The sequence below is a fragment of the Manacus candei genome, unplaced genomic scaffold, assembly GCF_025592945.1.
Source record: "Manacus candei isolate 608988 ecotype Guabito, Panama unplaced genomic scaffold, ASM2559294v1 h1tg000076l, whole genome shotgun sequence".
Classification (NCBI taxonomy): Eukaryota; Metazoa; Chordata; class Aves; order Passeriformes; family Pipridae; genus Manacus; species Manacus candei.
Window position 1 is genome coordinate 11292937 of NW_026138124.1, and position 27694 is coordinate 11320630.

Here is a 27694-nt window from a genome sequence, read left to right on the forward strand (position 1 = left end):
TTTATGAATTAAATATTTCCAGGGTGTTACAGAACACTGAGGACTGTATCTGCAGAGCGGTATATCAGGGTATGTGTGGGCTTGTCAAACACCCACATGATAAATTATCAATAGTGCAGCTCAGAGCACCCCCTTTTTGGATCAGAGACAAATCCATGCCTTTTATTATGCTTTGTTCCACTTGATGTAACTTTTTCTGCATTAAAGGATCACAAAAAGCCTACATGCCTAAATGCTGAAGGACATTCATACACAACTCACAATCAAAAGACTTATTCTAATATTCCAAGTTCTGTTTTCACAGTTAGTTTGTGTGTGACAAGGGAAAAAAGCCCACAAGGTATGCCTGGAACTGAACCATTACATTTTATACTGTGCAAGATAATACAATCTTTCGTGGAGAATTTTAAGGTTATAACACTGCTAAGGACCAGAAACAGGACTGGCTGATTAGGAACTGTCCTCCGTCCCCGTGCACAGAGAGCTGTCAAAAAGATTATATCCCTGCAAAGCAAGTGTCAAATCCAAGGGGAAAACAAATCTCTCGAGAGTCAGAAAAGACTACACTTGATGCCGTGGATTTTTGAAAATGAACAAGTCTGTGCCCTGTGTTTCTCATGCACAGTATTGACTTTTCTATAGAATTTTTACCTGAGTTTAGCACAGACAACCCCAACCACAGCAGCATTCCCTCTCAGACAGCAGACTTGTACTGGTTACAGCACTTTCTGTGAGCACAATGCTAAGAGACAGATGCATGTCCCCATGAATAACTGTCTTCAGCAGCAAGAGATTAGAATTGATCTGTCATGTTTCAGCAGCAGCAGTCACCAATCCTGTATCTCCAGGCCTCACTGGGGATGACAAATGAGCTGCCCTCAAACCAGGCTTTGGCAGGACCTCATGCAGTGTTTCTGCCTGCCCAGTTCCAATTACCATGGTTGGATTTTGCCAACTCGCCCATCAAGCAGCTCAGGCTCACTGAACTACTCCCAGAACACTCCTGCTCCAAGTTCCAGGAGCCAGCTCAGTGCTGAGCCCCCTCAGCAGCCTTCAGGGGCAGGAGGTGACGAGGAAGGCCTGACTTACACCACTACACCGATAATTCCCTCTGCTCTAAGCAGGAGTGATTCACAGCACTCACGGGGAACACGTTCCTGCACTGAGGAAACAAAGGGTCTATCAGGTGAGCACTTTGTCAGCAAGTTCTGTGTTTCCTTAATATCCTTTGAAAAGCTTTTTCCTTACACATACCTCCGTATTCATCAACTGGATCTCCTCCTCCTTAAATTTCAGAGCATGAAGAGCCTAAAAAGCAGCTGAACTGAGAGTGTTAAGCTCCACAGCTCGGTAGAGGCCAGGGACAACAATTAAAAGTGTTTATGGACCCAGTGTGGCAGGAAGATACACTCGTCAGGGTGGGTCACTCCAACGTTGGCACCTGCCAGAGCTCCATATGGAGCCCGAGATAGCACAGTCCTCCTGCTGCCTCTCACCTCTCTGAGGGGCAAAGCAAACATGGGGAATATGGCTGCAGCATTTAGTCCAACCCAAATTAGTCCAACCCAGATTTTACCCACACTTTCCAGAAGGAAGCTGGAAAGCATGGTTTGGAGCGTGGGGAAAACAGGTGCCAGTGCCAGGACTGTAACCCTGCTCTTCTGCTCAGTGCTGAAAACCCAGCGACATGGTAGTGTCTGACCACACCTCAGGGCACTGCTAAGGCACTCACTGACCCAGTAAAGTACCTAACTGAACAAATACTTAAGATGACACTGTATTGGGACTTGAATAATGGTACTGAGACAAAGATCTGCAGGTACACCAAGAATCCAAGTTCCCACACAAGGATTATTAGGCCTCTGCTCCATTTTACTACTTGGAAAGGTATTGCAATAGCAGAGAAAGAAAAAGGTCCATAATGAAGAGGTGTGGGAGAGCTTTAAAAGCCTTCCAGTCCTGCCAACACAGCCCTGTGGCCTTTGGTCCCTGCTTCCTTCTGCAGTCCCCCACCCACACCTCCCCAGAGACCAGGAGAACCCTTGGTCTCTCCATATCCATACCCACATTACCAGCCTGTTATCAACTCCAATGAGTTACAGCTACAAATACAAGTTCTAAAGAAGTATTCTGTTTCTTCCAATAGGTGATACTAGAAAATGCCTGTAAACCAAGCCTAGTCTTGCCTGCTTTTCCTTTTTTTTTTTTTTTTTTTTTTAAGTAAAATCTCTGTTTTTAGAGACATGAGGGCAAAAAATCTCTGCTATCATGCTGGAATACAAGTAACAACATTTCAAAATGCAGCAGGAACAGCCTTAACAAAGAAACCCATCTTCAGTCCTGCAAGTCTTTTCTTGTTCACATTGTTAAAGAGCAGGCAAAAAGGACCCAAACCCATTCTTACAAAGGTTTTGCACTGGAGTTTCAGGAACTGCAACAGGCTGTCGCATTTGCGCTCTGCCCGCCGATGTCCGGCTCCCAGAGACAGCGAGGGTGGGCGGCAGGAGCCGATGCTGCAGCACCGGGGATGTGCTGGCACAGCCCAGCAGCGCAGCCGGCCCGACCCAGCTCTGAGGGCTCCTTCCCTCGCCCCGGCAGGGGCAGGGGTAGGGGCAGGGGCAGGGCAGGGGCAGGGCAGGGGCAGGGGCAGGGGCAGGGCAGGGGCAGGTTCCCTGCCGGTCCCTCCCCTCCTCCGGAACCGCTCCCCGCGTTCCGTCACCCGAGGGAACCTCCTTGTCACCGCCACAGGGACTTTAACTCTGCCCCACGGGCAAGGCTCTGATAAGCAGGGGGTTTTCTGAGGCAAAACTATTCATCAGGTATGATCAATATTCACATGCTAAAAACGGAAAGTGTTCGGACTGCGGGGTGTTCCCTCACCCTGCGCCGGAGGGAAGGCTGACGCCTCACACAAGGACACCGCGTTCCCCAGGCCGGCGGGTCCGTGGCGTGGGTGAACTGAAACAACGCACAGAGGGTGTTTTGGTGCTGGTTCACACGTACCTCGCACGGGGCCCCCTGAGCGTGTCCTGGGCACGCTGCGGGGACGGGAAGACACTGCTGGGAACGGCTGGAACCCGCCGTGAGCGGGGGATTTGCCTTGCTGAGAGCCGGTGCCACAGCCGTGCACAGCCCCGGGCCCCGCTGCAGCCCCGCTCTGTAGCTCTGAGAGACTTGAGAAAAGACCCCTGAGCCCTGGAACAAACTCCCTCAGCAGCCCCCACACCCCCCGCCGGCCGCCCCCGGGCTCCAGGGAGCGGGGTCAGCGCGCATCGGGCGTGGGGAGAGCAGGCAGGGAGGGAGCCGCCGGCGGGCGAGCCCCCGGAGGCGAAGGAGGGCCCCACCCCGGCGCTGCCCCCTCAGCGCGGCCCCCGCCCCGCCGCCCCCTCAGCGCCCACAGCGGCCCCGCGCGCGCCGCGTCCTCACCTCACCCCGCCCCGCGCCGCTATTGGCCCCGCCCGCCGCCCGTCAGCGGAGCCCCGCCACCCATTGGCCGTCTGCCGCCTGTGGGCGGGCGCACCGGCCACTTCCTCGTCCGTCCCCCTGCGCCGCGCTCTGCGATTGGTGGAGCGGCGGCTCCTTCACCGCCCATCGGCGCCGGCCACTGGCGAGGGGAGTTGTCAGTCATGCGGCCGCCCCTCCTCCCGGTGCCATTGGCCCAGTAACCCCTTTTCGGGCTCTCGTTTCTCTCCATTGGCTCATCGGATCGGACGGGCGGTCGCGATTGGGTGAGCGGCGGGTGCCGGGGGCGGGACTGCGCTCGGGAGCAGCGCCGATTGGCCGGCGGGCCCCCGTGATTGGCAGGAGGGCGCGGGGGCGGGGCCGCCCGGGGCGAGGGTTGTGTGAGGTGAGGGAATCTCGCGGGGTCTCGGCGGCTCCGGGCGCGGCGGCGCGCGCTGATTGGCCGGCGGGGTCACGGGGGCGGGGCCGCGCCGGGGGCGGGGGGGGGCTCCGCACGGTCGCGCGCGGGGGGCGGGGCGCGCCGGGCGCCGCGCGCCGATTGGTCGGGGGCGGCTCTCGCGCAGCCCGGCGGGCCGGGCGCGATTGGCTGCGGGCGGCGTCGGGCGCGCGCCCCGCGGGGGGGTTGCGCGTGCCCGCGGCGCGGCGCGGGCGGCGGGACCAGGTGAGAGCGGGGCCGGGGCCGCGCGGGGGCACCGCCGCCCCCCGCGCCCCCGCAGCCCCGGCCGCGGGCCCCCTGCCCTCCGCCCCCGACCCACCCCCCCGGCCCCGCCCCGCCGCGGCCCGCGCTGTCAGGGGCCGCCGCGTCCTGCCCCGCGCCCCCTCCGCGGCCCCGGCCGCCCCGTCATTCATTTGCCGCTTTCCCCCCCTCCCTCGCCCCCTCTCCCACCCCGCCGCGGTTCCTGTCCTGCCCCGGCCCTTCCCTTCCTCCCTCTGTTTTTATCTTCTTTTCGCCCCCCTCTCCTCGCCCCGCCGCCCCCCTTCACTTTCTTTTGGTCCTTGTGTGTGTTTCAGGCCTTCAAGGAAAAGTTACAAACTCCCGAGTTGTTGGTGCCGTGAGGGAGCAGGTGCCTGGAAGGAGGGAGCGATGTAGGAGGTGGCCGGGCTCAGGGAGGTTCGGGGGATCCATGGAGAGGGTGTGGGAATGGCAGGGCTAGGCTGGCCGGCCCTCGCGGGGTGTTCAGGGCAGAGGCTCCGAGCCCTCCCTCCGGAGGGAAGGGGGATTGATCACGGTGTTTAATTTCTATAACAAGAAAAACGACAAAAAAACCCAAAGTGAAGGAGAAAGCCCAGGCCGGCCCCAAGGCAGCTGCCCAAGGATGGAGTTGGAGTAGCCAAGCCCGGCTGGACGCTGGGGCAGGGGTTGGCGCTCGCACACATGAAGAGACTCCCCGAGTGGTTTGGCTTCGCCAGGAGATAAGGCCAGTGGAGCTCCATGTTTTTAAAGGTGGGCCGTGTACGATGAAACCCAACTTTTAAAGTGTAGCAGATTTTAATTTTTATGGCCAAACGACAGCTTGACCCAGTTGTCATCCAATCAAAGGGCATTTTTCTTTTTTGTTGAATGTCTCTTTGTGGCACAACAGCCAACGCAAAAATGATGGCGGCTTACAATGGCGGTACGTCTGCGGCAGCAGCGGGTCACCACCACCACCACCACCACCACCTTCCTCACCTCCCTCCTCCTCACCTGCACCACCACCACCACGCGCAGCACCACCTGCACGCGGGCTCGGCCGTGCACCCGGTGCAGCAGCAGCATGCCTCCTCTGCCGCCGCCGCCGCCGCCGCCGCCGCCGCCATGCTCAACCCGGGCCAGCAGCAGCCCTACTTCCCATCGCCGGCCCCGGGCCAGGCCCCCGGCCCGGCCGCCGCAGCCCCAGCTCAGGTACAGGCTGCAGCAGCCGCTGCGGTCAAAGCGCACCATCATCAGCACTCACAGCACCCACAGCAGCAGCTGGACGTGGAGCCGGACAGACCCATCGGATACGGAGCCTTTGGTGTTGTCTGGTGAGTAGAGGCAAGAGCGGACCGATTCCTCCTTGTCGTTCTTTACCTGGTCGTAACTCATCCCTGGTCTTGTCACTGGAGTCAGAATGCCAGAAAGCTGCTTACCACTTCTTCTCTGTTCTTAGAAAGTTGCTCTGCCTGTTTGTGTTGGCAGAAGGAGGCTCGGAGTGGTGAGGAGCCACCTCTGACCAACAGCCCACCCCACTGTTCTCCTCTGAGACAAAGCAGCTTGTTTATGCCCTCTCTGTACCTTTAATCAGAGCGTGCATCTGTGCAGCTAAGCCGTGCTGCCTAAAATTTCAGGTTAACAGCTGAGTATCAGAATATTCATTTTGACCTGACTTAAGAGTCAGAAATGAAAAGCGTATGAAAATGTCTTCCTTGTGCAGTCACCTGTCAAGATCTTTGTCTCGGCGGCGGTTTGACCCGCGGTGGTGCTGGGTGCTACCAGAAACAGCACAGCTGAACTTTGCTCCCCTCTCAAAAATGGAAATGGGATTTCCTGCCTCGCTGGAGCGCTGCCTCCGGCCCTTTTATCCCCCAGCTGCGATTCAGAGGAGTCTGTCAGCAGAGTGGAATTCCTTCTCGTGCGTTTTGTGACCACCTTAGTGCCATGTATGTAATTACTGCCCTTCAGGAGCACCGACACAAAGCTGGCAGGAGTCTTTTATAGATGTGTGGTTTTGTTTCTAGCTGTTTGTCAGCTGGCCGTGCTCTGAGCTGTCCTTGGCAGCACGAAGGCACGGGGGTGTTCTGGAGAGCAGGCGCCCTGCGCTTCCTGCAGCACGACTGCGAAGTTTGCAGCTGTGTGTGTGTGTGTGGTGCCCGCGGTGCTGAGCCCCCGCCGTGCCCCGGGAGCTGGGCTGCGGGCACTGCCTGTGCTGCAGCTGCACCGGGGCAGCCTCTCCTCGGCCAGGCTGGGCTGTGCAGGGCTGTGCAGGGCTCAGCAGGACAGGCCTCGGGAGAGCAAACCCCGGGTCCCCATGGCACAGCCCTGCCAGCTGCCCACACACAGCCTGCCCAGCGTGGCACTGAGGTGGGGCTCTCGGGGAGGCTGCAGGAGCTGCAGGAGCTGCAGGTCAGTGCTGGGGCTGGGCTCGTGTCCCTCCCCTCGGAGCTGGGCAGTTCATCTGAACAGAGTGCTCCCGGTCGGAGGGAGCTGTTGTGCAGTCGGTACTGCCGTGCCCTGGCTGTGCTGCAGCCTTAGAAAGTGGATGTAAAAGATTGAAAATTGACAAGGAATCTGCTGTAAAAAATTGCCTAAAAATATTTCCATCCGTTTGTATTTTTTTTTTAAAAAGTCTGGAGTTTTTTAACTTAATTGTTACAGGCTTTGCTTAAATTTGGGTTGTTATGTAAGATAAGACTTTATTACTGTTTAGCACCAGTGTTCTGTTTACCTCTGTGTTTCCCAGGGCTGTATTTTCTCAGTTCTGTTTGCTGAAAAATAAGGTACAGAGAGAGATCTGCTTCTGTAATATTCAGTAGATTGAAAGGTCACGCTTGCATATTTAAATATAATATCATTAAGTGTGCTGAGGGGAAAAAGGAAGTGTAGAGAGAAGGGTCTGACTGGCACCAGGTAGGACAGTGCCATCCCAAGCCCCTGGCCAGGCACCTGCTGCCACCCAACAGGAACTGCCCCTGGGGGACTGTGCCTGCAGAGCTGCAACTACAGCTTTAATTTAAAGTAACAACAGCTTGGGGAAAAAAAAAACCCAAAGGGGGAGTGTGTTTAATAAAAGCAGAAGCTGGGAGCTCAGATCCCTCTAGCAGAGCTGGGGCTGCACTGGCTCACTCACTGATGCAAGTGAGTTCCTCTTTGCTCACGTGTGTTTAAATTCAGTGGTCACTGCTTGGCTTTTGGCATTTCATGTTAACTTCTGCCAGCGAGTGCAGGCTGACTTTAGGAGTGTGTGAGCAATAGTTAGACTGAATTTTAGTTTCGTTCCAAATGCAGAAGAATGCCCGTGTAATTGAATTTTAGCTATGTGAGATAATGCAGCTGAATGTAAACAGACTTGGGTATTTGTAGTTTGAGGTGTCTTGGACACAAGAAATGTACACTTGGGTCCAAGTGTGGCACGGAATTCATAAGGCCTGAGCTACTTTGGAATGAGGATTCTGTTGTTTGTTGGTCTCTCTGAGTGTGTATTGGTGCTGATGGGCAACTTAAAAGTTCCCGTCAATACTTCTGAGGGAAATGGATGTTATTCCACAGTTGGAGTATTTGCAAAAGTCTTTGGTCTTCTAGTCTGATGTGTCATTGCAGTGTCTGGAAGGCACAGGTGACCCTGCAGCTCAGTTCCAGGTCAGAGGAGCGATCAGTGTGTGTTGTTGTGCTTCCCGTTACCTCACCGAGGGAGATTTTCTCTTGGCAGTTGAATTAGCATTTGTCATTAGTTCATTTGTCTGCTACTCAATGATGTTTCAGGGGAGCTAATGTGCTGTTGGAGTTTTTCACTCGTGAAGAGCCAAAGCCTGGTGCTTCAGCACTTTCATTATTAACTCCTGCGGGCGGGTGCTGCTGTCGCTGTGTCTGTGCACAGGCCGTGTCCTCGCTCAGCTGGGCACCATTTCCTTGCATATCAGCTGCCCCTGGCATGGCATCTGTGGATTTTCAAGTGAATCTAACCCCAGCTGGCGAAGTAGAAAAGAATCTCTTGAACAATCGGCCTTGCCCCGCTGTGTTTGTCTGTCCCTCTCAGCTCTCCCTGTGCTCTAACGTGGTGCAAAGGTGTGCAGTGAGTGCAGTGCTGAGCTCGGGGTCCTGAGCTGGGCTGGGGGGCAGTTGCTGAAGCAGGGACAGGTGTGCAGGGACCTTCCCCCAGGTCCTGCAGCTTTGCCTCACCACACTCTGGTTTGGCAAATTGCCACAAAGCAAGTCACGTTCCTCATTCGCCAAAACCAGATCAATTTGCTCTTGGAGTATTCCCTGCACACACGTTCCTAAGGTGCTGAAAAAATCTGGATGTTAGTGCCAGTGACAGGCTCTGTCTGCATCCCGTGTTTCAGACTGCAGGGCTGAGTTTGGGAAGTCTCGTGTCTGTTCCAAGAATAAGGAGCTGTCCTTTGGAGAAGTGCTCCCAGTTTTGCTGGGGAGACATGCTGCTGCCATCTGGTGGGATTCCTAAAAAAATGGTAATAATGGTAATAGAAAAATATATCTGTGGAAGCTGCGAAGGCTGGTGGGTTTGGAGTGAGGGTAAAGCCTTGGTCACTCTGCAAGAGGTGCTCCTGCTGTTCCCATGCAGGGTTCCTGGGCCAGGGAAGAGGAACCCAATTCTGGGCAGGGAGACACGAGTAATGACTGTTGTTGCTGATTCAAGCTGGTAACACTGCTGCTGAGATGTTATGGAAGTGTCCTGTTGGTTGGGATGTGTCCACTGCCATGGGACAGGAAACAGTGATCCCCTAAGGTGTGGGGAGGGTTGTATTTGTCTTACATGTGTGTCCTACCTTTAAAAAGTTACTGTTGTTCATCAAAGACTGGAACCGAGCAATCTGTCTTAATGTCAAATCTGTGTTAAAAGGCATCTCTAAGGTAAAGCTGTTGCAAGTGACAACAGAAAAAAGTATCTGAATTTTTTTTTTTTAAATTCCTAGTTTACCCAGTTTTAAATTGCAGTGGGGTTTTTAATGTACTTACTTCTAATCCTTTTTATTCAGGAAGTCACACAGCAGTACAGTGTTTCAAACAGTTTGGCTGTTGATGTTGCAACAGGACATTATGGACAGGCTGCTGTAACATTAAAATTCAAAAATAATTTAGCCTAAATCTGCCATTCAGTCCTGACCTTCAAAGGCCTGAAAACACTAAAGTCATTGCTCAGTAAAATCCAAAAGACTATTGCATACAATGGATTGTTGCCTGGACCCTGGAACTATTTTAAGAGGGTTTTATCCCAGCACTGATACTAAGCACAGCAGCAGGAAAGACGTTTCCAGGATAAACCGATAATCTCCTGTTCCTTTAAAGGAACGTGTCCTGCTGAGCAAGGATGCAGTGGGGGTAATGTGTTTGGGACAAAACTGCTAGAATGGACATTGGGGGAAAAAAAGATGTTATGTGTTCAGAAAAGTCTGAATAGTGGCAGAAGTTCCCCTTCCGCTGTCTCAAGTTGCTGCGAACCACAACGATGTTTTGCATAGTTAATGCAAATAAAGATGCAAAAGCCCAGGCTGGTAAAAAAGAAAAGTTTAGCAAAAGCTGAATTATGGGAATGTGTTCTATGAGACCCATTAAGACTTTTGGTGGGAGAGGTTTTTTTCCTAAGTTAAAGCTGTTTGTATCGGGATCTTTTTCCAGTCCCTCAAACCTCACCTGTTAGCAGAAGACAGTACTTAACCATCAGGAAATGTCCCCTGTTAATTAACATTTAGGTGGGCAGTTGTTTGCTTTAAAGTATTTAGTGTGATATTTTGTAACAGCCTAAAGTTACAAAAGTACTCAATTTTTATCCCGGAACTCTGGTTGTGAGACTGAGCAGAAATGGGGAACTGTGAGCAGGACCTGGTACCTCCGATGGGTGGGACAGAATATCCACCAGAATTGGATAAAGAGGCTCTGGGAGGAGTAATCCATGCCAAGATCCCTACAAACATTCAAACTAAAGACCAATCAAAGAGCCTTTTGAAATACTGATGTTACAGCTGGCTAAGATGCAGCACAAGTGTGAACCAGGAATATAACTCAGGGTTTTTCTTAGGAGTGGAAAACATCTACTGTTTGATGTGTTGATTTGTGGTGTGGAATTTGCTTTCAGTAATGGACAACAAAAATGTTAAGAAGTATTAAATAAAATGAACAGAAATAGTTTAAAAAAAAACATTTGAGGTTATTTGGGGGAATTCAGCTGTCAGTATTGCTGTTGTGTTTAGTGCTGCTGGGAACCTTCACTGATTCAGGTAAATATGAAGCTTTCCCATTCAAATGACAAGTCTGCCTTGTGTACATAGTCTGTAACAGAAAATGGGAGCAGAGATTTCCAGCTGGAAAGGATTCCCCCTGGTTGGTTGTTCTAGTCCAGCATGCAGACGTGGTCAGTAGGAGCTGTGGTAGGAATGTTGTTCTCACTGCCACTGGCACCACTCAGCAGCACTGCTCTCACCACTGGCTTTTGGGGGTTTGTGCTGGTTTTGGTGAGGTGGAGTTAATTTTCTTCCTAGGATCTGGTATGGGGCTGTGTTTTGGATCTGTGCTGAAAACAGGGTTCCTAACCCAGGGCTGTTTTCGTTATTGCTGAGACTGCTGATGTTGTTCTGCTCCTCACCCCACCCTGAGGAGGCTGGGGAGGGGATCCCTCAGGCCCAGGGATGTTCCAGGCCGTGTTCCATGCTGCTCAGTGTGTAAAGCTGGGGAAGCAGGAGGAAGGGGACGTTTGGGGGGTGGTGTTTGTCTCCCCGTTGCCGTTGTGCAGCTCTGTGGGGCTGAGCTGCTGGCTGGGGTTAAACCACAACAGTTTTTCACTTCTTGTGTTCTACTTCAGTGAGTTTTTCTGTTGTCTTGGGTGTCTGATGCAGATAGACAGTGATTTCATAAGAAAGAGACTGAGTTTTTATCCAGTTACTTCTTGGAGGAAACCATGAGGATGCCCCGGGCAAAGGAGGCAGCAGTGGCCTTGGGCTCAGAGCAGAGTGGGGATTGGGTTTCACACTCACCAGCACAGTGGAAGGAGCTGCAGGTGATCATCTTGGATCGCCATGTCAGTAGTTTTTACAGGATTGCTTTATCTAAATTGGTTTCTGACTCTATTTGTGAAGAAATGTAGTAGAACAATGACCTGATTCAGTTTTTTTTTAATATGGGAAATTTTGCAAAGCTTATATGTTTAAGTTGGGTGGGTGTTTTTTTCAAATTTCCTGAAAAGAAAAATTCTGTTAACATTTAAATGGCCGTTCCCCAAATGGAGTGAATTAAATGAAGTGGATATAATAACACCTTGCACTGAAATTAGACGTTGGGATTAGGTGAAATTCTACCCAAGTTATATACGAGGTTGTTCATTTTTGTCTTGTAAGATGATGCAAGAAGGAAGGAATGTGGATAACTTTTTTTTTTCCTCAAAGTTGGGCAAGGACCATTTGGGATAAATTAGTTCACTGTAAATTATGCCAAGGTCAGCATTTCACAGGTCACTTGAAATGCAAGTTGCTTTGCAGCACCTGCAGACCTTGATGTTGTTTGTATCCACACAGGACTGGGTGCTGATAATCCAGTTAGGTCCTGGTAGCATTCAGTGTTTTCTCCTTTTTCCTCTGAATTCTGCAAATGTAGCAGCTTGTGACTGGCTCTCAGTCTAATATTGATTTTCCAGAAGACATATTTCAGATGTTCTTTCCCTCCCCCCCACTTCATCTCTCTGTAGAGGGGGTTTAAGTTGTGGGTTTCCCTGATCCGAACATGGAACCCTTGGTGTCTGTGGAGGGCTGGAGGTGTGAGGTGGGGTGTGAGGTGGGGTGTGATGGGAGGTGTGATGGGAGGTGTGAGGTGGGGTGTGATGGGAGGTGCAGCCCAGCCTGGGGATCCCCCTGAGCAGGAGATAAGGCAGGAACAGGGGGGTGTGAGGAGGCTGCTGGATGTGCCTGGGCTGCTTCATTTCTTGGGGAACAACGGCATTGGGAGAGAAAATAGCTTTGGGCAGGTGAAGTAGAGGAGCTTTGGGCAGGTAAAGCAGAGGAAGCCTCTGGGATATGTTTGTTTTTTGATGACTTGTAATGGTTGTATATGGGTCTCATGTATCTTTAATCCTCTGGAAAGTTCTGCCTTCTGGTATGGAGTAGGTAACGTGCAGCTGTTCTTGTGGGAGAAGCTGGCTCAAAGGTGTGGAGAGCTTGCTTAAGCAGAGTTTGTGTGCATTAATATAATCAGTAATTGTTTTTAAAAGGCATATTAAAAATCCACAAAGAACTTTGAGTGCTAGAAAATCCCGTAGTAGATGCTGTAAGTTTTGCTGTGTGGGGACTCAGAGTAACTGTTGCACTCAGCTTTGTAAAAGTAGACCTCTGAGTGAGGTAGAGATGCTTACATGGAAGTGGCTTGTGACAGGCAGTACAAACATGTATGGAAAGAACAGAGCCTTCTGGGGTTAATGCATTTATTTATTGGTAATAGTATTTGACCAAACCCAGCATAAAACTGCAGGGGGGGGGGCTACAGACAGAGACCAAAATGCTGCTCAGACACCAAACCCACCAGAATAATCTGGACTTCATTTTAGTATTTAAAGCTGCATCTTCTTCTGTTATGTGAGAGTGATGGATAAATGAAGGCAGGCTTATATCATCAGCCCTGATATGAAACAATTTCCATGGCCACAGCTGGCTCTGGAATATGGCCATGTCTTTAAAAGTGCTTAGTAAGAATTTGAGCCTTAATCTTGAGGGCTGTGGCAGAATCAGTGTGTGCTGCTACTATCGTTCTTTAATTTCCTGATGTGGTGGTTTTTTATAAAGGCTTGGAAGCATTTGTGTGTGAGTGGAATTTTTATGCTCTTTATGCTGTTGGATATAACACCAGAATGGTTATAGCGGAATCATTTTGTAGAACACATCTTCTCTCATTTCTTTAATTGTCTTAGAACATGTTATGATGGTATTTATTGGGGAAAAAAATTAAAAAATCAGAGCTTTCTGTTCAAGAACTCTTACAGGAAATTTTTGTGGAAAAGTAGAATATACTGGGAACTGTAGGAATCCTTGGACTCTAGAGAAGGATTTTCTTTCCCCATTCTCTTTCATATGCAAATACATTTTAACAGGTGAAAAAAAATTGCTCCCCAGAGAAACCGATGCAATTTCCTTGTCATTTTGGAATGATGCTATTCCAAATTTTAATCCCAAATCTGTTCCTGGTTCCTGGCAGTTTGTCTTCATTGTCTGGGTACCCCCAGGAGGTGCTCTCAGAGTTTTCTTCATTGCACGACGTGAAAGTGGTGTCAGGACAGAGCCTTTGCTAAATGGCACCAGTAAAGCTGGGCACGGTATTTAACTGGTGACCAAGTAGTTATTCAGGCTTTGATCTAAATTATTATGTTTTCTCTGAAGAGCACCTGGCTGTCCCTTCTCCCTTGGCAGTGTGCATGGGGTTTGTTACTGCAGATAATGCATGTTACTGTTTTATTTAATATAAATTCGTGTGACTATTGAAGAATATTTGTCTATGAATAGCAAAACTTGTTGCATAAAGGCAGTGACAATTTTCAGCCCTGAGCAATGTTCTTCCCCTGCAGCATTGCTGGGGTCTGTGCTGGCACTCGTGTAGGTGAGGGAGCAGAGTCTGGTGGTGCTCTGGGGCAGGGGGCTTTGCTGCACTGAAAACCATTTTATTCACCTTTAGCTGTTTTGGTTCCTAATTAATGGGTTACAGTATATTAGAAGAAATACAGAAAAGTCCATTTTGAAGCCTTTGATTGATGTAGGGCACTTCTGTGTGGAGTAGAGCTCACAGGTCACTGACTTCTGAGCACAAGAGTGTGTCTCTGCCTTTTAACTGAGTACCTATTTGGCTTCCTCCTGCCTTTGTTTTTAAAGGCCCTTGGAGGCCCATGCAAGACTATTTGAAAGCCCTAAATAAGAACTTTTTCCCCCCAGAGGTTGGACAGTGACAGAACAAAGGCATTGTTCTAAAGGCTGTTTCCATCCAGCAATACAACTTCTCTTTGGGTGTTTCTGTGCTCGTTTACTCCAGAACATTGCTTTGGAGTGAGGATTTCTTGCAGGGAGGGTTTTTGGGACAAGGAATAGGATGTATCATTACTCCCAGGCTGCTGGCAATCCATCTGCCTTAATTTTATCCATTCCTAGGCTAGTGTTTTTTGGTTAAATGAAGAAGAGAATTTCCTGAATCTCCCAGTGCTCTGTGACTCTCCTGTGTTCTCCCTGGTGTGTTTGAAGTCCTTTAGGCCAGACCTCCTTGATGCTGATTTGTAGCTTGTGGGTATGTTGATGAAGCAAGATTATTGTTTTTGTTATTGTTCTGACTGAGGGAAAGGACGTGGATCAAGTAGGTCATGGAAAGCCGTGCTATTCCTCAAATGGATGTGGATAATGCAGGACTGCCCAAGGTCACACACAGATTGTCCTCAGTCACTGCTGTGGGGAAGGCTTGGAAAGGGGCAGCTGCAAACCTGCTCTGGACTCCTCATGGACATAAAAAAAAATAAAAGACAGTCAAAACAATGTGAGAAGATTTGAGATGCTATTTTTGTTTGTTTGTTTGTTTGTTTTTAAACAAGAGTGGGGAGTCTCCCGTTCAATTCACATTTTTCAAGTCACGAGTCCTGTTTCAGTGGCAAGGACATATCAGAACAAACAGGAACAGACCTGAAAATGAACATCTGCCAATAGTTTTGTTGAGGGCACGTGTCCTCCAAGCCAGCATTCTCAAAGCTGCTGCTGTTCACAGGATGTGCAGGTAGAGGACAGTGGAGTTTAGTGGGTTATGTTTTCCTCTAGTTCAGCATATGGAAATGAAAAAAAACCCCAACCACCAAACACAGAACCAACCAAGGGCTGTTTAAAAAAAACTACTCAGCCCTTAAAGTGAAATAGCCAGAGTGAGTAATAACTAACATCTACTTTATTTTTATGTCTAAATTCAAATTGTCAGGGCAGAGGCTGTTAAAGGGACAGTGTCCTGTGTCATTACTGCTCTGGCAGTGCTGCTGCACCAGGGAATGTTCATATCATGAACTGCAGCAAAGGAGTGGGAAATGAAGACCTGCTAGAATCCTTTCCAGGTTTAAATCTTAAAGCCATTAAAAGTTGCCACTTATGATTTGCCAGAGCAAGAAGTTTATGTAGCTCTGGACTATTTGTGGAGAGGGAGAGTCTGTGTGGACTGGGAAATCCTTCTGTGTCAGTGGCTAAAGCAAGACCAGCCCAGATCCCTTGTGCTGCCAGTCTTTGTGCACCACTGTTCTAACAGAGAATGTCCTACAGCAGCACTGAGAGGCAAAAATAAATTAAAAAGAAATCTATTTTACCCTGGGTCACCTGATTTAATTGAAGAGAGTAAGAGTTCAACCTAACGGCTTAACTAAAAGCAGTTTTTAATTATGAAGTGGAAAGCAGCTTTTATTTGTTTTTTCAATTATTATAGATACCTCAAGGTATCAAAGTGCTTTTCTGAACATATTTGCTCATTGATTGCACTTGAAAAATCAGGATTAAGGACTTCCACTGGGCTTTTGCTGGCAGGGCACTGACATCCTCACCCAGGCCCATAAGCTGAGCTGCAGCTTCCCTTCTGCTCCTGCTGAAGGAGCAGAGCATTTATGTTCTTTAGGTTTGGATTGCTTATTGTTTTCTGAAGCAGTTGAAGAAAAGTAGGTGAATGTTGACAGAATCAGGACCAGCTTTGACCTACTTGTGGCTTTTTCTCTGATCTCTGTCTTGGGCATGTCACCTTATAATTTTTAAACTACTGTTTATTCATCTGAAACTTCATCTGAAACATTGAGAACTGACAGGTGTTTGGTAATTTGAATATTAAATGTATATATCATCACTCCCACAGTTGTTCCCAAGGAGATTTTGTCACCTATCATATGACCCAATAAAGGGAATCCTTCTGTAATCATTTTTATTTCATCCTGAACTACTGTTTAAACTTTGGGTTTGAAGTGGTTTAGAGCCATTAATGTCATTTGCCTGGAATTTCACCCATGGTAGTGATTCCATCTGTTATCACAAGGTTTCTGGCAGACTCGGAATAGAGAAGCATATATTAGGATTTTCAGGTCAGTTCATGGAGATCATGGAATCCAGCTGTGGAATGAGGGGGTCAGACAGGAGCCCTGCAGGTCAGACCTCAGCATTTCTCTGGGTGGAACTGTGAGACCAAGTCAATGGCATTGTAGGTTTTTTGAGAGGGAAGAGGGAGAAACACTTTCCTTGAAGATCTCGTAGTGTTTTAAAGAGGTCTCTGAGCTGGCCCATTGTGGGTGGGTTTTAGAGGAGAGGGAAGGGCTGAGGAGCCCTGACCTTGTGCTGCCTCCTCGAGTGCTCCAGGGCTGCTCCAGCGCCTCGCTCGGGTCCCCTGGCCCTGGCCCCACCATGGGAACAGTGCTGGGTCGTTTGCCTGAAGGTGTAAATGTGCAGATTTTACAGTATTTCAGGCCTTTGAGTAGTAACCAAAGGACCTCTCATGGAAATGCACTGGTTACACGCTCTGCTCCTACAGACCTGAGGGAATTTTAAGCCGTCTCTCCTGCTCTCAGCAGGCTGGTCACTCAGGGGTGCTGCTCACCCTCTCTTCAGGGTGTCACTCTGATGTCCTCGTGCTTCTCAAACTGCCTTTTGAGAAGGAGTGGTTGTGGCTCCCGTGTAATTGAGACTGTCAAGGAAATAGGTGGAATTTTCCCAGCCCCGTGAGAGTTGATGGTATGTGACAGGACTGTTCACTGGTCCGTGGCACTGGGGAGCTGCTGTGTCTTTAAACTCCCTGGAAATAAAGAGAAGCCTGATTTTGTAAAAATTTTTTTACCTCTTCTTTGTGATGTTGTGGGTCTTTCTTAAATCCTCGTTACCATTAACTGAGATAAAAAGCACTTCTTTCATTCTGTAACCCTAAAGCATCTTGTAGACTTTTGGGCTGTAGAGGTTATGAATTTATTTATTTCACACCTATGTTTTGACTTGTCCATTCTGTTCCACTGTAATTCAGAGAACAAATGACTGGGCAGGGTTGATTACATAGAAATCTTTCCATAGGAAAAAAAAATGAGGGAATTGAGACATCTCTAGTTAGTGTTTACTTTGGCCATTGGGAAGTGTTGGGGTTGGGAATTACAGTATCTGATAGGCTTAATGTGTATTTTAAATATTTTAAAGTTCTGTGATTCTAATACCCACTCCTGTGCAAGACAGATAAATGCAATACTGTTGTCTAAAGTAATTCCTGGCAAAGGGGATGGAAGAGAGAGTGTCAGTTATGAAGCATTCTGAGTTGCAATTCTGTGCAATTATTGCATTTAACAGAATAAAGAATGGGCAGGATAAATTGAAACTTTAAAGGTCAGTAAATAAGATTTGCCTCTTCCAGGTAAAAATCTTGATGAATGTTCCTAGATTTATCGTCACTACAGAATTTGGAGAGATGAATATGAATAGCAGTAATTCATGAAATTAAAAGGTACTATGGGCCTCAAACATATATACATATATATTTGTACATATACAGATCTGTCAAAGTCCTGAGGCTTAGTCCTGAACCAGCAGATACAGCTGTTGCCCTTGGTGGGAGCAGGGAGCACTGAAGTGTGATTACTTGGAAGTGCTGATTTCTGTGTGCTGGGAAAGGGCCCAAGTGATTGTGTGAGCAAGGAATGGCTGAAGCAGGACAGGTTTCACTGGGGAGGAGTGGGAGGGATCCACTGCGGGGGCTGAGCTGCTCCAGGGGTTATTGTGGGGCTTCACCAGAGCCAAGGGGCACAAAGGAGTTCAGTGCCTGTTTTTGTGGGTTTGCTGTGTCCGTGTCCCCCACCCCGGGGAGGGGGTGGGGGGGGATGAGGGGGGAGGGAAAGCTGCTGGTGGAACCTCAGGGGCTGGGGGTGGTTCCTGCAGGAAACCAGGTGTCTGAGAGGATGTGACCAGAGACCTTATTAACCTACTTTGCTCTGGAGGTGCAGAAATACTCCAGGAACTGTGCCAAGGCCTGGAGGCTTGTTGGACGTGGAGAAGAAGGTTTCTCGTTTGGGTTTCTCTGGGTTTGCTGGTGGGAATGGGAATAGAGGTCAGGGAATGGGGGCAGGAGTGTGCATGTAACTGTGGTATACGCTTTAAAAATGAAGAAGAAAGAAGTACAAAAATACATGGAGCTTTATGTGTTTATTGGGCATATTATTTATTTATGAACATTGCAGACCTTACAGAGCTATGCCATTGACTGAAAAAAAAAAAGAATTGTTTTTATGGAATTAAAAAATGTGTCTGAATAAATGTCATATGTGGTGTAGTAACCTACTGTAACTGTGGTTCATAAAGGCAGTTGAGAAGTGATAAAAAGGTCTCAAGCATAGCCAGAAAATTTTGTGTAAATGGTGAAATAAACTTGAATTGGAAAGCAGGTTCAATTTTAAGCTTCCATGAAGGAAGACAAATTAAACATTTTAAAAGATATTAACCACAACAGTATCCCTCTAATTTTCTCTCCTTTCTTTTAAGTAAGATACTCTGAATCACTTTTTGTTCAAGGAGACAGATTTCTTGCAGTAATCAGTTTTGCTTTTAGCTCTGATTTGTAAAGAATAAGTGATAATGGTGCACATGCTGGAGGGTGTGATTAGACCCGACATTAAAAGGCTTTTTTAGGACATGGATGGTTGGAAAAGGAGCTCTGGAGAGGTCTGGTTTGGCAGCTGAGCAGGAGTGGATGAAGCATACCTTTGAAGTGTGCTGGGGAAAACAAGGTGCTTAACCCTTTCCCATAAAATACCTTTTAGTGGAAATGGAATCTGGATGTTTTCTTCAGTCTCCATGAGAGTTCTCCATGAGATCTGTGAGCTTACATTCAGGCAGCTCTTTCCCTGGACAGATGCTGTACCTCTAAAAAGCCCAGCTCTCGAGAGCATGTGTTAGAAAGACTTGAATATTTGGAGTAACTTACAGGTTTTTTGAAGTGCTTTTGGATATTTTTTGATTGCTTTATAGTATTCCATGGAGTGTGTTGAGAAAACTTAATGAAATGCTGAGAATGCACATTGGTAGTAGTTAATTAAATTGCCTTTTTTTCTAATCTTCTTAAGTAACATATTTTCTGTTCAGTATCTTTACAACACACACGAACTGTTCAAACACAAATTCCTGCATGCAAAACCTACTTTACTTGCCTAAATATTAAGAAAATATTTAGCAGGTGGAATATATTTTTATAGATTCCAGATGTCTAAAAGCTTAAGAAGTTTTTACTTTTGTCTGTGAACACTTTCACCCAACTTTATCAATCCATATCAGTTTGCCAGTGACTTCTTGTATGTTTAATATCAAGTGGTCAGTTGTGGGAGCGAGTGCTGGAGCTGGAGCCAAACTCCTGCAGCTGATCCCCAAGGGTGGGTGAAATGGGGGAGATGATCTGTTGAGCTCTCCCCTCTGTCCCTACACTCTGTGTCACCCCAACTCAACTTGGCTGTCTGTGCCTCAAAGTTAAATCCAAGTGAAATCAAAGTTTTGCTCAGTAGTATCTCTTCAGCTCTCTTTTTCAGTTTGCTTTCATATCCTATCTCTCAAAATAAAGATTTTTTTTTTCTTTTACCCACCGTTAATATTTCATTTTAGGATCTTTGAAGTATTGCCAGCTGGAGGCTGCTGCAGAGCAGTAGTGACCTGAAAATCATTAACAGCACATCCAGTGCTTAAATAGCTTGAAAAATAACAGCTGTTCTTTTTGATAATGTCTTCTAACAATGAAACCTTATTTTCCCATGCTTGTGTGCTAAAAATTCTGCTGTCAATACCAGCTCTGCCTCAGTGGTTCATACTCTTCTATGGTGCAGCTACTGGGGCTTTTTGTAGGCAGTGGTTTATGCAGTGGTTTGGAATTGTTTTGAAGTCCCCAGACTGCTGGTGTGAATAGGTGGTTACTCTTTGTCCATGCCAGTGTTTGTGTTACTTGTGCCTCCTGGGCCCGGAATAGCTCCCTGGGGGAAGCAGATATTTAATGTAGCTCACAGGGAAGATAAGAAGAAATATCCCTAAAGCTGTGTCTCTGGCCACTGGGTGGGTGCAGGATCCACCTTTGGTCAGTGCTGTTCCTCACTCGGGTGGGGAGTCATCCTTGGATTTGGTGCTCGTCCTTGGATCCAGTGTTCATCCTTGGATTTGGTGTTATCCTTGGATCCAGTGTTCATCCTTGGATCCAGTGTTCATCCTTGGATCCAGTGTTCATCCTTGGATTTGGTGTTCATCCTTGGATTTGGTGCTCGTCCTTGGATCCAGTGTTCATCCTTGGATCCAGTGTTCATCCTTGGATCCAGTGTTCATCCTTGGATTTGGTGCTCGTCCTTGGATCCAGTGTTCATCCTTGGATTTGGTGCTCGTCCTTGGATCCAGTGTTCATCCTTGGATTTGGTGTTATCCTTGGATCCAGTGTTCATCCTTGGATCCAGTGTTCATCCTTGGATTTGGTGTCATCCTTGGATCCAGTGTTCATCCTTGGATCCAGTGTTCATCCTTGGATCCAGTGTTCATCCTTGGATTTGGTGTTATCCTTGGATTCAGTGTTCATCCTTGGATCCAGTGTGCTTCTCTGACTCCTGCTTCTCCTTCAGCACCCGTGATGCTGTGAACATCTGAGCTTTTATTCCCATTTTTATTCTTCCTCAGTGGGGAAAGGCCTTGTGCTGTAAGTTTAGAGCAGCCTTCCAGAGAGCAATAAAGTGAAGAGGCCTGGGCACTACTTTACTGTAATATTTTCCTCCTTTTAGTAACGTATCTGTGGGTGGCTTTTCCTTTAAAAATTATAGCTGAAGTGACTATGAATATCTCCCTTAAACGGGATTGTATCAGCTTTTGCATCTCTCAGACAATGCCTGTACAGCCAGAGGGTAAAACCCATTATAATGCCAGGCTAATTGCATGAGTGTGTGTGCTAAACTCTGTTGTTGAGAGAAATCCAACCAAAACAAAGCCTTGCTCCCTCCTGATGATCCAGCTCTGGTTGCTCCTGGAGGGGAGCCCAGGTCAGCTCCCTGCCAGGACAGGGCACAGTGGGCTCTGGCACACAGTGGGCTCTGGCACACAGTGGGCTCTGGCACACAGCACGCTCTGGCTGGGCACAGGGAGGGAAGCCTGGGGTGACATTCCAAAGTCAGGGTCCTCAAATCAGGACACTGGTTGTGTACAGGGAGGCTCCACTTTGAGCTGGTTCTCTGCATTCACTGCTGCGGTGAGGCACCTCTAGAGAAGCAGTTCATGTGTTATCCAAGAGCCCTTGAAAAGAGATTAATTCCACCTCTCCCTCTCCTTATTCACTCTGCAGAGCTGGTGGGGCTGACTTAGATCCTCTTTGACATATGCTTAGGCTGCCATTGTTCCTGAACAAGCATCTGTCTGTCCTCCCTTTGTCTCAGGGCCTTGTTCCCTGCTCCCTGTGTCCCTGTGCCAGCACAGCTGTTTGCAGGCTGGAGCTGGCAGCAGCCATTCCCCAGGTCAGGGAGCCACACTTGGAGCTTTGGGCTGGAAAACTGACAGGCTGCTGAAGTTGGACAAAACCATTTAGCATTTGAATAATTTAACTTCCATTAGGAATTGTCACAGAACCTTAAAATGTGGTTTATGTGTGCTGGTGAACACTGGTGGGTCACGAACCAGTGTGGGATGGTTCCAGATGGACTGTCCAGTCTGTGATCTGACACAGTGCTGCTGTTAATAGGCAGGGTCATTGGAGAGTCTGGAACGTCACCTTTGTCCTGTCTCAGTGGTGTGTGAGTCTCTATAATAGCAAACTGGTAAAGCAGCTGCTTTCCTTTGCTTAAAAATTCAGTGTATGTGCTTTTTTCCTTCAGTAAGAAATCCACTGTTAAATGTGTATACATACACTCTTTTATTTTCTCAATGATTTCACACTTATGTGCTTGCTTTCCTCACCTCTGCCTCTGCTACCCTATAGTCCACTAAATGTTGTAGATCAGTTTTTGTCATGTTTTGGTAGGGCTCAGTGCCTGGCAGTGATTCTACAGAGAATAAGGTTCTGGGTGTCATGGCCTATTCCGTGTGCAAATTTTATGTGCCAAATCAAGCATTTCCCAGATAAGAGATTTGATAACTGCACACCCTTTCCGTGCCTTTCTGCTTTAGTCTTGGGAGTCTTTTGGGTTTGTGAATATTCCTAAGATTTTTAATGTCATCCCATATTTTGAGATATGCCAAGCTGTGATTGATTGCAGCACCGTGTACTGAAGAAATGCTGTGTTGGTGTCACATGCCCTTGAGTATGAGCTGCGTTATTTGTTTAGAAGTGGTGTGTCAAACATGCCTGGGTGAGCAGCTGAAATGCTGGTGGGACCAGGGCGGTTACATGTCTCAGAGTAAGGCTTTCTGGAAAAGCCTGGGTGATTAAGAGTCAAGCAACTGAGGAAAAAAGTTCACTGACTAATAAGAAAAACTTGCAGAGTAATCCTGTTAAATCCCCCTCCTTCTGGTAAGTCCTGATGTGAGTTTATAGGTGTTCTATATGTGAAGGCAGGCTGGCTTCCCCTGTAGAACAAACTCCCAGCAGTTTCCCACACCGCCCCTGAGAACATTCTTTCATTATCTCGCTCCTGTGTAATAATTGCACGGAGCAGTCACAAACTTGTTTTTCTACCAGTTGAAACTACAGAACAATGTGTATGCCTTGACCTGGATTCGGGGAGAGAAAAAGTCACTGTTGGCGAAGTCTCCACCTTGAAAACTTGCCATCAGCAGGGCAGAGAGTTGCTAAAGGCTCATAATGCGTAATTGAAACGCCTGAATGCCCGCAAGGATTCTTTGAGATAAGGATTGTCTTTGAAAACATTTAACTAGAGGTCTGGATTGTGTCATTAATCCCTTCTATAGTCCTATTACTTTTTAAAGTTGTATTATTTCTGGCATGATTAGCCTGCAATGTAAGTAGAAGCTGCAGGTTTTGTAAAGCATCTTTTTTCTTGGTATGTTTCATGTCAGACTATTTTATAAACTTTTACTGTAGTTCTTAAATAAGACGTATATGTATATTATGTATAATCAGCAAAACAAGAGGTTTCTGATGGCAGAAGAGAGGCCCTTCTGCACAGGGCACCCAGCTGCAGTTCAAGGGCTGCACTGGCAGGACCCAGGGCCTGCTCTGCTCTGTGCTTGTGACCTGCTCCCCAGAACTCTCCGTGTGGCCCTTTGCCCCAGCCCTGTGCTGGCCCAGCTCTGTCACCTCGAGGGATGGGGGGCTCTGAGGGGGCTCTGGGGTGACTCCACTCGTGGTGTTTGGTGCCGGATCTGCCGGCTCCGGGTCTGTTCTGTGTCACTCCTAAAGGCTTGGTGACAGCTGAACTGTCTGCCTTCATATTCCCCCACACTTCCAAATTCTATTTATTAACTTATTTTTTTGCCCCATATCTATATATAATTTTTGCTAAGTTATTTTTGGTTCAAATCTTGGTCTCTGATCTCCTTATCCCCAGCTAGAGTTGGTGCTTAATAAGCGAACCCTTTGAGCCTTCAGTAGTATCTTGAAAGCCCAGGCTGTGCTGAGTGATGGATCACTCCTGCCTGCTGGGCCCTTTGCTGCGGGATTCACCCGGGCTGGAATGTCCTCACAGAGCAGAGGAGGGAATTGAAACGTGTTCTTCTGAGAGCAGCAGTAAGTAAAGCTGCCTTTCTAGCTGTTCTCTCAATTAGCTCCTAGGAGATTTTCCTGCTTTTCTAGTTTCTCTTGGGGATGTGTGACCCGATAGCATGTTGCTATAAATAATGATTTTGCTAGTATCAAAGTAAGTACTGTACACAAACACAAAGCAACATTTTCAGCATCTTTTTTTGGATGCTGTAAATACCAGGTTTTCAAACAGGCTATTTTCTTTCTTCCTTTCTTGTTTCTGTTCTTTGGAATTCAGGCCTGACAGTTCTGATCTTCAGAACTTGGGCTGTTAGTTTTGTGCTGCCCCTTGAAGTGAAATTGCTGGTGAATGGTACAAAGCTCCCAAGGCAGGGAGGTGAGGGGCAGGGTGACATTGCTGCAGCTACTGGGGGAAAGAGCAGAGGAATTTCTTCCCAGCTGGATACTGCAGGTGAGCATCACTTGTCTGTAGAAGTGGGTTATTTAAGAGAAAAAGAGAAATTGGCCTTAAATGCAAATGCCCCAGCAACCCTGTTTAACTGCTTCCTCTATGGGACACTACCCTAGGGCACCAGGAAAAATGAATTGGTACTGGATGGAAGCATTTGGAAAAGCAGAGAACAGCCACACCAGGCCTGATGTGCACAGCTGAGGGGAACTTCAGCAGCTCCGCAACACGTTCAGCAATTTTTGAGTCTCAAAAAGGGTCCCACAACTAGAAAAAATGAGCATCAGTAAATGTATTAAGTTTCAGACCCTGCCTGGAAATGCAGATTGTGCCCAAAACATGCCATAATACAGCATAAAATAAATGCTGAAGAGTCTGAGTGTCATGTTTTTATAGCCAAGATAGTCCTTCAGCTCTTGTGACTGTGCTGTCAAATAGAACATGCTGGTATTCTGCCTGGGCATTACCAGTCCTTTGTGAGGAAGTGTCATGTTGTCAAAGGCCTTGGGCCTCACACCTGTGTGATACCTCAGTGTGTGATCACTGGGATCCTCTCCTGGAATTCTGCCCATCCAGGAGTATCCTCCTGGCAGCAGCTGTGTGTGTGTGTGGTCAGCAACAGTGTGAGAGCTCCAATGGGAAAGAGAGTAAATCAGTGCCATCTGCAGTGTCTTCAGGGAGGAGCTTTATGAATGAAATTTTACACCTTTGATTTTGGAGCAAATATATCTATTTAATGATATCTTGTTTAATTCCCAGGACTCAGCACCTTTTACCTTGACTTTAGCAGGTTAGAGGTTTGGTGTCTTGCTGCCCTTTTTTTTTCCCTTTAAAGCTGGTAAAACTTGGTGGGGGTCAGAAATCCTACCTCCTAAAGAGAAAATGCCACTAATTAGCTGATCAGTGGTGCCTGACCTTGTGAGCTGTGGGAGCTCTGAGCTCCTGCTGGGATCACATTGATGTGAATTTGTGAGCCACTGCCTGGCCTGGCCCCTGTGTGTGTGTGTGTCCTTCAGACTCTGCCTCTGCTGGACCCTAAAGCCACAGGCCAGCCCAGAGTGTGCTAAATGGTGCTGAATAATAACCTGGGTTTGCAGGTGTGTTCCCGAGGTCCCTGTGCCCTCTGGGTGCAGTCCCTGTGTGGTGTGGGGGATGTTTCAGTGTGGCCTGTGGGAGTGCAGAGCTGTGTGAGCAGAGGCAAAGGTCCTGGAGAACATGGGGAATATCTCATGGAATAGAAGACCTTTTCAGATTCCTTTTAGCCATTTCCCACCATACAAATAGTCTGACACCACCTTTCCCAAGTCCCCTCTGCCCCTTGGTTAAAACAGGAATGTTAACATTTAACAGGTTAACAGGTGTCTGGACGAGGTGTTGGGACTGAGCTGGTTTGTGTTTTGGAATCAGATGTGGCACTTGGAGCTAAGGGGACTGGTTGAACACTCCAGTCTCATTTTTTACCAAGATATTTTAAACAACAAGGATGTGAGACAGAAGAAGCTGCCTTGGGTGTCCACTGTAGAGGAATTGCATGAGAGAGAGAAAAGCCAGGAACTTTTTGAGGACAGCATAGTCATTGGGATACACAGCTGGGTGTAGATTCTTCTGTGGGTTCAGCATTGCACTGAGATTAAAGTTATTTTGGTCATCCCAGTAAAAATATGCATATACTTTGTCCTGTAGTGAGGTTTGAGAAGCTCACCTTAAAAACTGGGATTGGGAATTGAGGCACCATAATCTCCTTGCTCTAGTTTTATGGTTCTTATTATAAAATTCTATTTTCAGAATCTAATTATTTTAAATTAAAATACTTGCCATGTGCAAAGCACCTTATAATTTCTGAGCTACTATACTTGCATCCCATAAGTTCTGTGGGAGAAAGACCAGTATTACACCTGTTTTACATGTGTGAAAACTTAGATACCATGTGCTGTTGCTTCTCCAGATGTGAGGTGATTTGGTGATAACTAGTCTTACACTTGCCAATGTTCTGTCAGAATGGGATTGTTACGTGTTTTTCCCTCGTAGGAGAGGAAGAATAAAGCAATGGACACTGGTGTGTGACCACTGGAGAGCCTCTGAGGTGGCTGGGGGGTGTGGGCTCTGAGCAAGGAGGATCCCAGTGGTGGCACACAGGCTCTGGGGACAGTGCTTAATGCCCTTGGATTAATGCTTTTTTCTCTAGACTTGTCTTCACCCTGTTTTGACTCCCTGTCTGAGTTGAGAATGACAAGAACTCTAAAATGTTCTTTTCTTATTTAGAAAAATTGTCTAGCAGGAGTATGTGATGTTCTAAATCTTTTATTCTGTAGGTCAGTAACAGATCCACGGGATGGAAAGAGAGTTGCACTCAAAAAGATGCCCAACGTCTTCCAAAATTTGGTCTCTTGTAAAAGGGTCTTCCGGGAGTTGAAGATGTTGTGTTTTTTTAAGCATGACAATGTAAGTAAATTCAAAGTAATTTTGAAATCTTTGATAAAACCTGAATGTAAAATGGAGCTCTCTGTAACTGAAATGTGTTTTCTTTTAAGTTGCAGAGTATCTAAAATGCTTTAAGAGCTCTCTAATTTTACAGTTATCAGCTTTTCTGGAAACTCAGATGTTACTGTTACTATGAAAATGAAATTATAAAGAATCGAAGGATATTCATAATTGCCCTTCCAAAATGTTTGCAAATGGACAGTGAATACAATTCTGCCCAATCTTATTTCAGGCCTTAGATAACAGTCAGGCTGCCCAGAGCTGTGCCAGCTGGGCACACTTTCAGTGCTGAGCTTTTTTATACCCCATCGCCCTCTGCCCTGTGTTGGAGTTTATTGCTCTCTCATACCTGGTGAGACAGAACGTTGGTCTGTTTGTGGGGCAGAATAAAGCAAAGTCATGTCAGGAAGGTGCAGTCTGACTGTCTTTTTGAAAGGGATTTATTTTGTTTGACTGGAATAGGCCTTGACCTTGTGTGGTGTTTCCTAGGTACTCTCTGCCCTCGACATCCTCCAGCCTCCACACATTGACTATTTTGAAGAAATGTATCCTAAATATAAAAATAGAGCATCTTATTGAGGTAGGTGTGATTTTCATTAGCTCAGAAACTGCCAGGGGTTGGTGGAACCTGTGGAGTGGAACTACAACACCCCTGATCCTGTATCTGAACAGGTTTGTGTGAAGAGGTGAACCTGTATGGTGCAGAACTCTGAGGTACTGTTGATTTTGGAGGTGAAATGGTGCAGGGCTGAACCCAAAGCTTTGACTCTGGAGGAGCCAGTCCGTGCAGGGACTGTGGGCTTTACAGCAGCTCCTGCTGCTCCCAATGGGGATTCCCCCCAGATGTTCTTTTGAGAACAATATCCAGTAATTAACCTCCTCTCAGTTATTGGTACCTTAAAATACTCTGTGGTGTTTTCAGAGAGCCCCACCTCCCCAGGCTTTGGAACCAGGACTTCTCAGAGAGGTTTCAGGGCCCAGCAGGGCTGTGGCTCTCCTGGGTC

General features: G+C 47.5%; 2 protein-coding genes across 10 annotated transcripts in view; one reads left to right on the plus strand and one right to left on the minus strand.

The window, feature by feature from the left end:
* Positions 1–3221, minus strand: part of LYRM9 (LYR motif containing 9) — a 38640-nt gene extending 35419 nt beyond the window's left edge. For 4 of the 5 annotated variants that reach the window (XR_007908112.1, XM_051810069.1, XM_051810070.1 and 1 more), the window contains exon 1: positions 3004–3221. The gene's annotated coding sequence lies outside the window, so the exon portion shown is untranslated. The remainder of the gene's footprint in view (positions 1–3003) is intronic. The other variant, XM_051810072.1, reaches the window with a different exon arrangement.
* A 450-nt stretch (positions 3222–3671) lies between these two features.
* Positions 3672–27694, plus strand: part of NLK (nemo like kinase) — a 38910-nt gene continuing 14887 nt past the window's right edge. The window contains exons 1-4 of one of the 5 annotated variants that reach the window (XM_051809225.1): positions 3672–3847; positions 4474–5469; positions 26522–26651; positions 27180–27235. In XM_051809225.1, coding sequence (XP_051665185.1) covers positions 5024–5469; positions 26522–26651; positions 27180–27235 — 632 coding nt within the window. In that variant the 5' untranslated portion in view covers positions 3672–3847; positions 4474–5023. Of the gene's footprint in view, positions 3848–4069; positions 4124–4223; positions 5470–26521; positions 26652–27179; positions 27236–27694 lie in introns of those variants that run through there. The other 4 variants (XM_051809224.1, XM_051809229.1, XM_051809226.1 and 1 more) reach the window with 4 other exon arrangements.